The 15,142-nt window shown below is 32.9% G+C and overlaps 1 protein-coding gene across 1 annotated transcript in view; it reads right to left on the bottom strand.

The window, feature by feature from the left end:
* Positions 1–9,310, bottom strand: part of LOC134248621 (multimerin-2-like) — a 38,354-nt gene extending 29,044 nt beyond the window's left edge. Inside the window, exon 1 of the mRNA XM_062731031.1 lies at positions 8,749–9,310. Coding sequence (XP_062587015.1) covers positions 8,749–9,292 — 544 coding nt within the window. The 5' untranslated portion in view covers positions 9,293–9,310. The remainder of the gene's footprint in view (positions 1–8,748) is intronic.
* Positions 9,311–15,142: the final 5,832 nt, after the last annotated feature.

The raw sequence follows: 15,142 nt of genomic DNA, 5'->3' as shown, positions 1-15,142 counted from the left end.
TATGATCCTGCATCCAGGCCTGATGGATAGAATCGTCCTCTAATGGTTCTTACCATAAAAAAATCAGAAGAGCATGGCAAATACATTATACAAAAGACATTATCAAAATCTGTTTCAAAAAAGCTAAACCTTTTAAAGTTTATTTATCATGCTCAAGATACATTAAGCTTAAAACATCGATGGCATCTTTATCAGAATTTAGAGATAAACTGTTTTTTTATTTTAAGATTATATAGAGGAAAAAAGATTTAAAAAGTATTAGAACTGCAGAATTTTTTTTCTCTTCCTTCTTATTTAGAATAAAAACGGGTCGATTTTGTTAAAGTTTTTTTCTTTAATTTTAGTAAGAAATATTATGGAAACAGTTGCATTATATTTATGAATCCTGTTTATTGAAATTAAATATTACTTACCTGAGAAGATAAAATAGATAAAATATATTACTGTTTATTAAAAAAAAAAGAATAATGAGTCAACTTAGATGACTTTTATGGCACAAATTAAATTTTCTTATGTAGATATTGATTTCATCATTCAGTTCTTATTGTTTCAAAATATGATTTAAGGAATCTAAAATATTTCTAAGAATATTATATGGAAACTAGGAAAGATTTTATTTACAAATAGATTTTCTGCAGTTATTGTCAATCCAGAACTTTAACATGGCTCTAAATAGCTATGCATATATATAATAATATAAAACGATTGGGTGTAATTTTGATTATTTTATAAAAGTAAACAGGGTAACATGTGATTTTCTCAACTTCTAACACCCCAGTTTATTCAATATCTTCAATACAATAGAGACGTTCTATCCATAATCACATTGTTTGTAGTTTGTTCACAGAATGCCTAGATAATGCATTTTAGTACTCTTTGATGGGATATAAATTTAATGATTAGTAATGAAATTCAAAAATCCCTTTAAACAATACATACTGGGAGGAAAACAAACTGGTACCTCTTAAACATCAGCGGCCGGATAGCCCTAGCAAAAAAATATTACAGTTATCTATAGTGAACACTTTGACACTATGAAAACTTAGATTTATTATAGTGAACACTTTGACACTTTGATTTACTATAGTGAACACTTTGACACTTCATGCATTTGTGTATTCAATCAGGATAATATTTACGAAACACGTTTGCCTAATTAAAATGACTCGTTAATTCATTTAATTTAAGAGAGTATCATTTATAATGATTATGCAACTGTCTATGATGTATGAATGCCTGGATTTTAATTTTTTTAATGGTTAATGGTTGTATTAAGAGTTGAGAAGACGTACGTTTCAATTTTATTAGTCCTCTACCGGTGAAACCGTATGGGGGTATGGGTTTCCTCTGAGTCTGTCCGTCCATCTGTTTAGCTGTCTGTCCCTCCATCTCAGTCTGTCGCACTTTGTTTTCCACATTTTTTTTAAACGCTTCCAGATATTGAGCTTAATTTTTGGTATATAAGTGCACCGTGATGAGTTACAGATCACATTTGAATTTCTTTCCGTATCCTTGATTTTTGACGCTATTATGGCATTTTAATTTTTTATAATTGCGCTAACGATCGGGATCGTGGTGCATTAAATTAATATTCCAGACGAGCTTGTATCCTAAACAGAAAAAGGAAATCCGGTAGAGACATATATTTCTTATGCAATACTCTTAGAATGGTAGTTGAATTAGGTAAAGTTTTTAGATTTCAAAATTTCTTAAAGTTCCTTGATATTTTTTTTTAAGTAATCACTCCTGATTTAAAAACTTCTCAGATATACTGTGCAACTATATATTCAAGAAGTGGTGTAAATCAGATGTGGATACTTAAAAATTCTAAAGAACTTTTGGACAATTTGAAATCACAAGACTTTACAAAAATCAACAGCTTAAAAACTTACGACTTTTCAACTTTATACACAACGATTCCCCACGACAAATTAAAATCCAGGCTTTTTGATATCATTGACAGCTGCTTCTTCAACAAAAATGTAACTCGTAAATTTACTTACCTCGTCATTGGTCATTTTAAAAATTATTTTGTTAAAACAGATTCTGATTGCACACATAAGTACTCTGAAGTTGACATCAAGAAAATGCTTGGGTTTCTGATTGACAATATCTATGTGGTTTTTGGAGACCAGGTATTCCAACAATCTATTGGAATTCCCATGGGTAAAATTGCGCTCCGTTATTAGCAGAGTTATTTTTATATTCATATGAAGCAGAATTTATACAAAATCTTATGCGTGAAAAGAAGAAAACACTTGCTGTGGCCTTCAACTCGACATTTAGATATATCGACGACGTATTGTCTATTAATAATGATAATTTCCATTCCTACGTCGATACGATATATCCTGGTGAGCTTGAGATAAAAGATACCAAGAGTCTGACACTTCTGCTTCATACTTGGATATTTTACTTGAAAAAGACACTAATGGTAATCTAACAACTAAGGTATATGATAAACGTGATGACTTTAAGTTTTCTATCGTCAACTTCCCTTACTTATGCAGCAATATACCTTCATCACCTGCATACGGAGTATATATATCTCAGTTGATTCGATATGCAAGAGCATGCTCTATGTATGAACAATTTCTTAAACGAGGTAAATTATTGACATGCAAGTTGATGAAACAAGTATATCAACAGTCTCGTTTAAAGTCATCATTTCGTAAATTCTATGGTCAATACAATGACCTTGTCAGCAAATACAATTTATCATTGAGTCAAATGCTGACTGACGTTCTTCATACCAATTGTTTCTCCATTATTTATACACTGAATTGACGACGGATTTTTTCCGTTATTTCCTGATCATGAAAACGAGCACACGGCGGGTGTGACCGGTCGGCAGGGGATGCTCACTCCTCCATAGCACGTGATCCCACCTCTGATGTTTCGGAGGTCCGTGTTTACTCTGCTCTTATTTTGTATATTGTTTAATGGACGTTGAGATTGAATACTGTTCGTTATCTCCATATCCTTCATATATTGGTTGACACTATTATATCACTGATTCACTGTTTTTAATATTCTGATTGAAATAAAGAAATGGGTATAATCACCTGATCAAACGTTATTGTGTCACTGTTCCATTTGTTTAAGTCCTCTATCTGAAATAAACCATAGCGATGAAAGTCGCCGTTTTGGACGAATCTAGAGTATATGTACTGGCTACGTTATGCGGGAATGTATCATATCCTACACTAAGAACAGTTTCGTAACAATTTGCAACTTTTAAGAACAACAGCATGCAACTGCACTTGGAGTAATGATGTTCAGTATGTAAATAACAAATAAAGTTATGCACATGTTTATCCTGTATTTTTTTTATTCAACTACATGTAATTGCACACAATGAAACATTGTAATTGCTAATTAGGCATGGCATTTAATTTTTCTTTTCATCATTTAGATTTCGAGACATAGGTAAGTGAACATAACATTTACAGTTTTGCAGGACCAATATGTTTAGTTTTATTTCACTAAATAATTGCTCGTTTGTTGTCTTTGTAAAATGTCTTTGCAAAATGTAATATGATTGAAAAAAAATTAACGAGGTACAATTACAAGAAAAAAAATTTCAATTGATGGTTGTAGAAAGTAACTTGACAGCCTTTTTTATAACCTCCGACCTGTCCGATTGCAAATTTTATCTCATGACACAGGCGTAATCAGATATGTGACAAGTTGTTTACATCATGGAGGTCTCTTGTTATTGGATATACTGTTTTATGAAGAAAGGAAGTCTCGCCCTCGATTTCAACATTTTATGAAACTGTATACTACTATCCTAGTATTCAGTACAATGTACTTACTCGACATTAATTATGTAACCTATACTGAAAAATCAAAATCAGTTGAATCAAAATTTAGGGAGGAAAAAGTGTAAGAAAAGTTAGTGAGTACGTTAACGGAGATATATTTTGTACTGTTTAGAAAATTCAAATTATTTTCAATAGAATCAAGTTCATAGTCCTTTAAATCAATACAAATTGGAAGCCGAGCAGACCTCCAATGATATGAGACGCGGGATCAGGTGCCCCTGTCGAGGAGTAATCATTCACTGTGGAACGGTCACATCCGTCGTGTGCTCTTTGTCATGATCGGGTGAACAGAAAAATCTGTAGATATTTAAGTGTGTTAAGAACGACTCGACAATTAGTACCAAAAACGTCAGTCAGCATTTGACTTAATGATAAATTGCTGTAAAGGTCATTATATCGACCATGGAACTTATATATTCTCGTTTATTCAACTTGTTGGTTTATAGCTTGTCTCATTTTAAAAATTGGTCGTACATAGAGCATGCTCCCACAAATCGAGTCAACTGGGAGACACGAATCCGTGTGCATGTGTAATGGTATATTGCTACATTGAACATAAGTAATAGACGAATACAATGAAAAGTTGAAGTCATCAGGTTTATCATGAAGTTTCATTGTTAGGATATCCATTAACGTCTTATTCTAGTAAAATATGCAAATATGAAACAGATATATCAGACTCTGTGGTATATTTTTATTTCAGGTTCAATGGAATATATCGAATCGACATATGAATGAAAGTATCTATTGTTAAACGATGATAATGTTCATTTGACTACCAGAGGAAGAGTTTTTTAATAAATTCTTATTCATTTGAATACTAATATAATATATTATTATTTAGAGGAACTTTAGGTTTTACTTCTTCTTTTGGAAATCCAACTTATATGTTCACACTTCACTCTCTAAAGAAAAACTTCTTTGAAATTATATTCCAGATTTAAAACTTTTAGCATTCTGGTCAACCGTCATTAGTTCGATCTACCCTACTTATATTTGAATCCTTAACTTCATCAAAATACTCACAAACGTAGATACATTGCAAAGTCTAGCAATTCTCTACCTAGCCCCTTTCCTTACTCATTTCAAAGATATTAATTACGCTAACAGAGGAACTTTAGACGTACTGTTCTACAATATATTTCAAAATTGCTGTAAATAATAGGCTTGTTCAACAGAGCGAGCGCTCGCAAACATTTCTATTGGAGGTATAAGGAATTCTGGCGAGCGCTCGTGAACGTTCGCTCTGTTGAACAGGCATCAGATGTGGATTCTCAAAAACACCTGAGAACTTTTATAAAATGCACAATCGTCAAAATTTTTAGAAGTCGGTAAAATTAAAGCGTACGTCTTTTTAAAACACTTTATAAAACCATCCCTCACAATAAAGTTATGTGATATCATAGAAAACTGCTTCTTCAATAAAAATGAAAGCCGAAAAGTATCTTATCGTGTGATTGGCCATTAACAAAATTACCTTGTTAAAAATCACTTAATTTATTCCACTTACAAGTAGACTGAAGTTTCTAAAAGGATACTGTCCAGAGTTCCTCATTGACAGCATTTATATTGTCTTTGGAGACAAGGTCTTCCAACAAACTGAAACTGTTGATATCAATGGTCATTAATTGTATATTCTTTTAGTAGCTGGCCTGTTTTAATACTCCCATGAAGTAGAATTTATTCAAAGACTTCTACTTGAAAAGACCAAAAAAAAAAATCCCATTTGTCGTGGCCTTCACCAAAGAGTATACCACATCTGCTTCATATCTGGTGGCTTAACTGATTTTAAAGATATAAGGGCTAACTAACATTAAAATTGGCTGACAAATGAAATGGCTTCAATTTTCCCGTTGTTAACTTTCCTTATCTATGTAGTAGCATCCCCAAATCCCATGTATATGATGTTTACATCTCCAAACTTTTGCGATACTCAAGAGCATGCGCCGAGTATGTTCATTTTTTGAACAGAGGCAGGCTACTGACATATAAGATTGTGTTAAAGGGTTTTAAACAAACTTGATTGAAATCATCATTTCATGGTTGCTCTGAACATGTAAGCAAACATATTAACCTATCATGTAATCATACTCTGGCTGACATTTTCAGACTAACTGCTAGGCTTTTGGTTTTATACTGCATTTAAATACACTAACATAAACTACGGAAATTTCCGTCTACTTAATCAATACAAAGGTCTCACGGTGGAGTACGATTAGACAACAAGGGGTACTTACTCTTCCTTTGCACATGATCCCAACTTTGAAACTTCCAAGGCTGTGTGTATTATGCTCTCTTTGCTAATTTGTATTGTTTATATTTGGGTTGGGGGGATCGGTCACTGTTTGTTATTTTTATCTTTTTCATGAATGTTACTAAGATATTACAACGAAAACATAACAACAACAAAACTAAGTTGTATTTCAAAAATTAAAAAGTATTCACTCATATTTCTATATAATCACATGAGTGTAGTTGCGCATGCAATCAAAACGACCGCTGTTGCCGGAGAAACGGAGGGAGGTCAATTTTAGGGGACACACATTATTGCTTTTAATAGCAAACGTTCTAGTTTGTATTTTAGTCTGCTGTGCTGTGTTTTAGTAAATCAGCTGTTTATAACAGGAATCCAGAAAACGTGGTAACAGGAGCGTCACTATAAGAGTAATAACCTGTACCAGACCATTCTTGGACGCATACCGTGTCTCCCTGCTGCAATCTGAAGGTCGCCATGTTGGTACCTGTTTCGTATCCGTCATCAGAACCATATCTTTTTGCCATCGCTCTGACCTTTCTAGATCCGTTAAGTACGATATCTACGTATATATCATTGTTTTTACTGTAACTTACGATACTGACGTAGAACACATAATGTCCCTCTACTGGTGCGGTGAAGATTCCGGTGTTCGGGTTATATCCTCCTCCTACGTTGTTGATGACTTTATTGTACACTAAGGTTCCATCGCTCCAGGAGCTGCTAGAAGACGTTACTCCAGCTGTAAAAGCTACTCTCTTAGAAAGGTCTACAATTGTAAAATGGTGAAAATATTGATTTTGACACATTTGCGATATAGGCCCCACGCACTTTTTAAAATATTGTCCGACAAAAATGTCCAAAAAATGCAAAAAGAAGTTTACTCAAAAGAAATTATATGAATATACGAGTGGAAAAGTTTCCCAAAATGACCCTTAAGATATATTAAAAGGAAAAATGCCTTTTTCCCTTTTTTAAGATTTAACGCATATGTTGTAATACATGTATTTCATAACTAAACAGTAATTATAAGAATTTCCTCGATGCATAAAAAATTCATGTCCTTCGTGTATTTCATAAAATTCAGGAAATACATGAAATTCTATATTACACATCTGTGTAATTCTTTGGTTTCATGATGTGATCAATTGATTGTCTTGCGTGATAATTTGCATGAAGGCGTTTATGCATAAAATTATCAAGCAAGCCAATCGACTGATCATCGTCATGAAACAAAAAAAATCTTACAGTTACATGTATTCCTTATATTTACATGCCCTTGAGTCCGCAAATCCACAAGCTACAAGCCCCGCTTAACTCTGTCTCCACCCCACACATGATTTTTTTAAACAACATCTATTGATGAACCAGTAGATTTATGTAGAAATAAAGTTTTTTTAGGACGATGAAATTTTGAAATGTAAAATATTTTATCATAAACAACATTTTTAAAAATCGCTTTAACTTACCACATAGATTTTTAGTGATGTTCAATCGGAACACCTCGAGGGACGAGACAGTAGAGGATAATTCGAGTTGGTCATACCGTGATTGCTTGACTTCATTTTGTAGATCGGCAATAGTTTTGTTCATATCATCTGAAAAAAAAATCGTGTCATGTCAGCACATTCTTAAGAAATACTATTGTGCCAAGTAAGAAGCAAACAATCCAAATAAAATTAAATCATATTCTTTAAACGAGATACATGTACCTTTTCAAATATAACTGCAAACTAAGTTCTAATCAATAAAGTTAATAAAAGGGATTAAGTTATTCATTTGGGAGAACATTCAAGTACTTTAGAAAGATAGATTGCACACAAGACACCAAAGGAGAATGTGACTTTTTGTTAACATAGCATATCATGCCAATTAAGTCAAAATAACGTTCTCGTCAAATAATGATACTGTATACAGGGTTATTTTCGCCCTGTGTTATTTTCGCCCTTCCACACTTCAAAATAATTTTGTCCCGTTTTAAATTCGCCCAGTTATAGTTTTGTTTAAGAAATTATACAATATTCTTTGAATTCACCCCGTTTTGAATTTGCCCAAAAGAGGATAGGGTGAAAGGGGCGAAAGTAAAACGGGGCTAAAATTTCCCAGTATACAGTAACTTTCTTGTGTCGACAATCGCCGACTTTATATCTTGTCCAGTAAAGATAAGCAATTGTTTTTTTGCGCTAGCTTTTTGATTCTTGATTAAAGATAAGTTATCTCGTCATGTCAAGATAGCTATCGCAACAAATGTGATATCTTTTCTTGACTTACGAGACATGAAGTCGATGTTTGTCGACAAACCATAAAGTTATCATGACTTAACGAGAATATTTTCTTGATATGGCATGATACGCTATGATAACAAAAGGTTATGTGGATGGCATAAATATACCCCCGTGCAGGATGGTTTTCCGTCAAATGGGTCATCCTTGAGATTTTCTCTTATTATTGAACCTTAATTCATTAAAACCTCAAAGACACTAACAGAGTCACGATTTTTATAGTTTTATATGGAATTAACATAGAATAAACTTTTACACATGTCTCTGATGTATCAGCACCGAAGGTCTGATTCCAGCTGTATAAGACAATATACAAAGTTATAACACAACAAGTCTAGAGCCATGTACGCTTCCGTAATAAAGCGTATTAGTTCTATTTACTTACTTTCAATTTTAGTTGAAACTTTTGTTAAAGACATCTCCAAAGCTGCAGTAGATGACACATTCGCTTTCCTCTCTTCAATCATCTGTAACCTTGTATCAAAACTTTTTTGCATTTGTGAAATTGAGTCTTTAACTGTTTGAAATGTTTCATTATCACAGGGAATTAATTTTCGATGTTTATCTGCATAATCGTTCCTTAAACGCTGATTTTCCGATTTAAGCTTTTCTATTTCTGCTTCTAACTGGAAAATTGTCTTTTCGGTTGCAAGTTTGAATTTTTCTGTAGTTGTTTCCAACATGAGCATTGAATTCTTGACTGTCATAATATCTTTCATTAAGGAGTGAACGTTTTGTGCCAGAGCCACTCGAATAAGAGCTTCTTGGTTAAGAAGCTGACGGAAACTATTAGAATTTTCCAACGCAAAATTGGTCACTAGTTCTCCAGACATATTTCCTGTACTAAAATTGTGGTTGTTCAGCAATGAAAAAGCAATAAAACACTCGCTTAACAGGCAATACAGGAAACATCTAAGTAAATGTGCCATTTTTTAGCTACTGGTTTTCAATATGTGTATGTGCCTTACTGTCCGCAGATTAAATGTTAATAATAACATACTCAAATATATATTGATATAACTAGTTATTCCCCTTGATGGTGTATCAAAATATGACATCATTAGTTTGGCAAGTGTCAAGTACGAATATCCTTATCATGCTGAGATTAAAGATAACGTTTTAATTATTGTGCTCTTGTCATAAATGTACAAGTGAGTCTATCTGATAACGAGTGTCATATAAAAAAAAATGTTAATTAAGATGGGAAGTGCTCAGGATTTAACTAAAAAACATCTCAAAAAGGGATATAATAAGTGTTCAAGTAGAAAATGTAGATAGGAAAGGTTAAGGACGGATATAGAAAAGAGACCAATTATTACAGTAACTACTTTCCAATTCCCAACGGCGCAAAACATACAAAATATGGTAACAAGCTTTAAGACCTAACGGAACACCCATCAGTTTTCCAAGGATTTTGTTAATAAAAAGATAAAGGATTATATTCCAGCGATATATAACTAAGAAAAAAATCGAGGCATCCTTCCAATACCAGGAGTCCTCAGAGTCAAACATTGCCGTGGGACCCCTTTCAAATTTCATTCGATATTTTATAGCTTGCTTCTCTCATTGAACCAAATAAATTAAAGCTTCCATAATTAGTAAGATAATGTACACTTAAAGGATTCGGTTTACACCATAGATGCACGTGTTACAAGTTGTTAATCACAGAATGGATTAATCTGATTGGTTGAGAGATAAGAAAAGAAATAATTGTTTTCGGAAGGGCATTGCTACAGCAGACCATGAATGAAATTTGCCACGGAACCCTGCTATTACCATGATAAAATTGGGGATAAATGAACTGAAATATGACACACCTTTTCATTGACAGTGAAGAACAGTTAATTGGTGCATAGAAAATCAAGAAATTCTACAGTTAAATGCCCGAGGAACATTCGTATACATTTTATAGGGACAAGCAAAAAAAAGTATCAAAATATGTCCGTGACCATGCCAGATATCACAGATAATTGAGTGATTTTTTGGAAGAGGAAATCTTGACATTCTTTGCATACAAGCCAATTGGACGATTTAAAAAAAATGTATAGTACCGCAAACCTAGCTACACCACTCAATCTTGAATTCATATGTTCATATGTCAAAAAATGTCATTGTGTAATATATACACTTAGAAATCGAAAAATCTGAAACATAATTCTACTCTGTATTCCTGTTCTTCTTCACCATATGTTTATTGTTCTACTGGACAGGTTCATTACTAATGACGTATATATAGTAAGGGCCAAAATTTAGGAATCTTGTAATAATTTTAAACATATTATGGATTCTTTGAAAGATTGCGCCAGGCGATGGGCCAGACATGAATAAAAACCTCGAATTGTCGAATTGGCACGATGAATTAAATGTATCCGATGTATGACCGCTTAAATCTCGCGAATGAAAAGCAACTATTCTTCTGTGTTCAATAATTCAGAAGCGAAAAAAAAATTACGTTGCACGTTCAGTATGTACTGGTTCATGCTGACAAAGCAGGTAACAACACTGTTGTAGTTTGAAAGACTCATTATCTACGTTGTACTTTAGAGGAACTGCGATTAATTCTACAAGTGGTAATCCAACTTATACCCATACAACCTATTAATTTTATTGTGATTTAAATTCAAGACCAGTGGTTCAGGTTGACCTATTCAAAGGTTATAGGATAGAACCGGTTTCAAAAATAAAATTGGCAGTAAACAGGAAACTGCCAGAGTCTTTTTCTGTTGAAAACATGTCCTGTGAAAAATGTGTTCTAGACGTTTCTGAGAGACTTTCATGATTTTCAATAGATAAGGGTGGCCAAAGGGGGAGGGCTTTAAAAAACAATATATCATCATAATTTACGGCGAAAATTAAAGCTCACTAGCGACCGATACGCTTGTAAAAAATGTGTAATATCATCTACACTGACAAACCTTTGTTTGCCTTATATGGCTATCGTTATGAATGCACATAGACGATCTTATCACGAGCAACTGACCAATCGTAGAATGAATAGCAACGTTTACGCCAAATACATGTTTACATTTTACTTCGAACACGTAGTTCAGGTTAATCTATGATCATGTCAATGGAGTGCAAAATAAAAAGAATCTTATGAACTGAACAAAATACAAAGATAAGAATTTATGAAAGATGTCAATGGTGTTTTTCAGTTGTTGTTAACTAAAAAAATATGTTTATTAAAATGTAGCTTGTGTCAAGTTGAGAACATCAGCGCTTCAAGGGTTAAAGAAAGCGAGGAGCATCTCCTACGCATTTAAATGGACAAAACATTTTTACATTACTATTTTAGTGATCACGTGTTTGGCCAGGAAATCTACATGACAATTGCATTCACCGATAGTACAACAAAGGAATTAATAAGACGCAATCGCTTTGCAGTATGACTTTGAGAAACCTAGACTTCCATCGCTTATTTAACAATGAATTGTTTGTCAATATGACAATGAAAAATAATAGAATTATAAACATGCTATTCAGTTACGAAATGGATGGAAAAATGGTCTTTTTTTCCTATTTTTTCAAGCGTAAAATTTCTGTAGTAATCGTAGTAACCCATAATGCAATTCTCATTCATCAGATTTGTCAGTTGTCATGTTGGTGCCTCATTTGCTAATCTGACGCCAAAAAATAGTCCCAGTTCCCATGCAAAATAATTATCCAAAAAGAAATTTTAATTCATGACTGCAGAAGATTGTTTCATAGAGAATACTTATTTAAGTTTGAATGAATTCAAGAGAGATCGATTGAAGTACATTTCTACAAATATTATAGGGTGATGAAAACTGAAACGTAACATAACCTTTCTGTTTACCGTGTCTCCACGTGCTAGTTACTTTCTAGCCACATTTCCGTGAATAATTTACCCTATTTCGCTGTAGTCTCGCTGACTCTTGCCAGAGCTACTCTGAACTCATCGGATTTTATAATTTGCAGAGCACCGAAAAATAAAAAGTTCCGAAGCCATTAGTAGGGGTGCCATAGCTCCCTTTCTATTTTTATTTGTTAAAAATGTTCTTCGTGAATACGTATACTAATTTGTTTAAAATTTCATAGTTACGTTATTACAATTTCAATATATCAATATTCCACTTCATATTTGGGTATTTTATTTGAAAAAGACCTTACTAAAAATCTATTAGCGAAAATTTTTGATAAACGTGAGAATTTTAAGTTTTCAATCGTGTACTTCCTTTACTTATGCAGAAACATACCTTTATCACCTGAACACACGGTTTTGATTTCTGCGTTGGTTTGATACGCGAAAGCATGCTCTACGTATTATCAATTTGTAAAACGAGTTTTGATCAAACAAGAAATTCAGCAGTCTTGTTTCGACATATCTAAATGTATAGAGACAAAGGCCATTATCACAGCAAGTTGACCATGTTTTCTTCTTTTCACGAAGACTTGGACGAATTATGCTTCGTATGAATACAAAAATAGTTTTGGTAATAACTGGGTGCAATGGGTACCCATGGAAATTCCAATTGGTTGTTGGAAGACCTTGTCTCCAAAAACCACAAAGATATTGTCAATAAGAAACTCCTGCATTCTTTAAATTTCAACTTCACAGTAGTTAACTTGTGTGCACAACAAGAATGTTTTTGACAGAATAATTTTGTAAAAGACTAATGACTAGGTAAATAAAGATTTACGAGTTCCATTGAATGAAAAAGCAGCTGTCCATGATATCAAAAAACCTGGACCTTAATTTATTTTGGGGAATGATTGTGTATTAAGTTAAAAAGTAAGTTTTTAAGCTGTTGATTTTTGTAAAATCTTGAGATTTCAAATTTTCAAAAAATTCCTGCGAACTTTTAAGCATCCAAATCCGACGATTTACACCACTTCTCGAATACATTGTTGCACAGAACTCTTGAAGTTTCTTCTTCACCCCTTTTAAAGGGGAATATATAAAACTTGAACTGATTTTTTAAAAACCAATTCTAATGTTTACATTTCCTAATTAAGGGAATTCTAATGATCAGCAAAAAATTGAACTTTTTTTTGGATCTAAAAAGTCGATGCAGAACTTAAAATTCCTCATGATTTAAAGAAAACCCGTGCCTAGCTTTTGTTTACTATAGCAAATATATTTAAAACAAACTGATGAGATTTAGCAATCACTGGTAACTGTCTAATCATACATGTATTCAAAAATAAATTCTTTATTGAAAAAATCTGCTTTAAACGAACATATATTAGTTTATTTAACCTATGTTAATAAAACTATGCACAGACTTTATTTACGTAACACACTTTTTTTGGAACTCTAAATCACTGGATGAAAAAAAAGTTTCCGCAAAGCTGAAAACTATGCAAAAACTTAAGCTTACTTATAGTTTCCACAAAGCTTCAGTGCTGAAACTAAGCTGTTCACAAATCCAAATGGTCTCCGCAACTGAAACCTGATGAAACTTGAAGTATATGTAAGGTTTCAGTATGCGTAAACATTTGATATAAAAGCAGTATACTATGGTTCCGCATTGGAGAAACTTGATGAAATTTAAGCATTTTAAGTGTAAGAATAGTTTAAGCGTGCGTAAACATTTGATAAACAAGCAGTATACAATGGTTTCTGCATTGCAGAAACTTGATGAAGCTTAAGTATTTGAATAGTATCAGCGTGCTGACCATTTGATATACAAGCAGTATTTAATGGTTTCAGCATTGCAGAAACTTAAAGAAACTTTACTTTTTACACTACTAACTTTCACATTTGATTAATTCAGTTAATATTTTGTACTATTCGTCAAGATTCTGCTTGGTATTTGTTCATGTCGAAAACAAACAAAAGTTATTTTGCAGTCGACGAGTTGATTGGTCGATAGAATATGACCTCTGATGTGACAAGTTATAAAAATGTTAGTGTTGCAAGTATGCGAGCAGATCAAACTTTAATTTTAATCAGATTGACAAAATGAAAATCCGTAATGCTGTCCTAGTACAGTCCTTTTTATTTATTTAACAATTTCAGCATTTTTATTAGAATGATTTAAATAAACATTTAAAACTTTAAGTGTAAAGGCTCACTAGTCTATTAAAGTTGCCTCTTTAAACACCAGGGATAATGAATTAATTTTTAAACAAACCTGAATTCAATTTAAATGTACCTGAATATGTATGCATATCAATATAACTTTTTTCCCTTTGTTCCTGATTCTCAGGGCAATAAAAGGATTTTTATGCCCCCGTGAACGACGATTTTACCTTCCAACCGTATGCTTGTCTGTGAAAACTTTAACCTTGCCCATAACTTTTGACCGGATGGACTATGGCTTTCAAATTTCAAAGGAGTATTCCTTGTGACAAGTAAACGACGATGTTTGAAGAGGTATTTTTGTGATTTTGCATATTCTCTTCTTGACAAATACCACTTAAAATAACTGAAAATGTGTAGACGCAGTGTGTAATTACCATACTGTACTAGATTTAAAAACAAGGACACATATCATGAGCATTTTACTTATTGATAAACAAGTACTAATTTATCATTTTAAAAAGTTTGAAAATCTTGTGACAAAGACTTTTCCGACATAGGTTCTACCTTAAGGTCTGAAACTATGAACATTTTGTAGTTTGGCGTATCTTTGATGATGCTAGATTTCAGAAAGTAATCCTGAAAGAATGACAGCTTTTAACATGGAAATTAGTCCAACAGCCGAGAAAAATTCTTATCATCTTTGCGCTTAAGAGTTATGTTAATGCATAGAAAGTACAGAAGTTACACGAACTTCACTGTTTCTGTATATAAGCAAGGCAAATGACTGTTT

This window comes from Saccostrea cucullata, unplaced genomic scaffold, assembly GCF_032062105.1.
Source record: "Saccostrea cucullata isolate Sc308-1 unplaced genomic scaffold, CSIRO_AGI_Scuc_v1 ctg1805, whole genome shotgun sequence".
Lineage (NCBI taxonomy): Eukaryota > Metazoa > Mollusca > Bivalvia > Ostreida > Ostreidae > Saccostrea > Saccostrea cuccullata.
The sequence above is the reverse complement of the archived record's forward strand: the minus strand, read 5'-3'. Positions and strand labels throughout refer to the sequence as shown.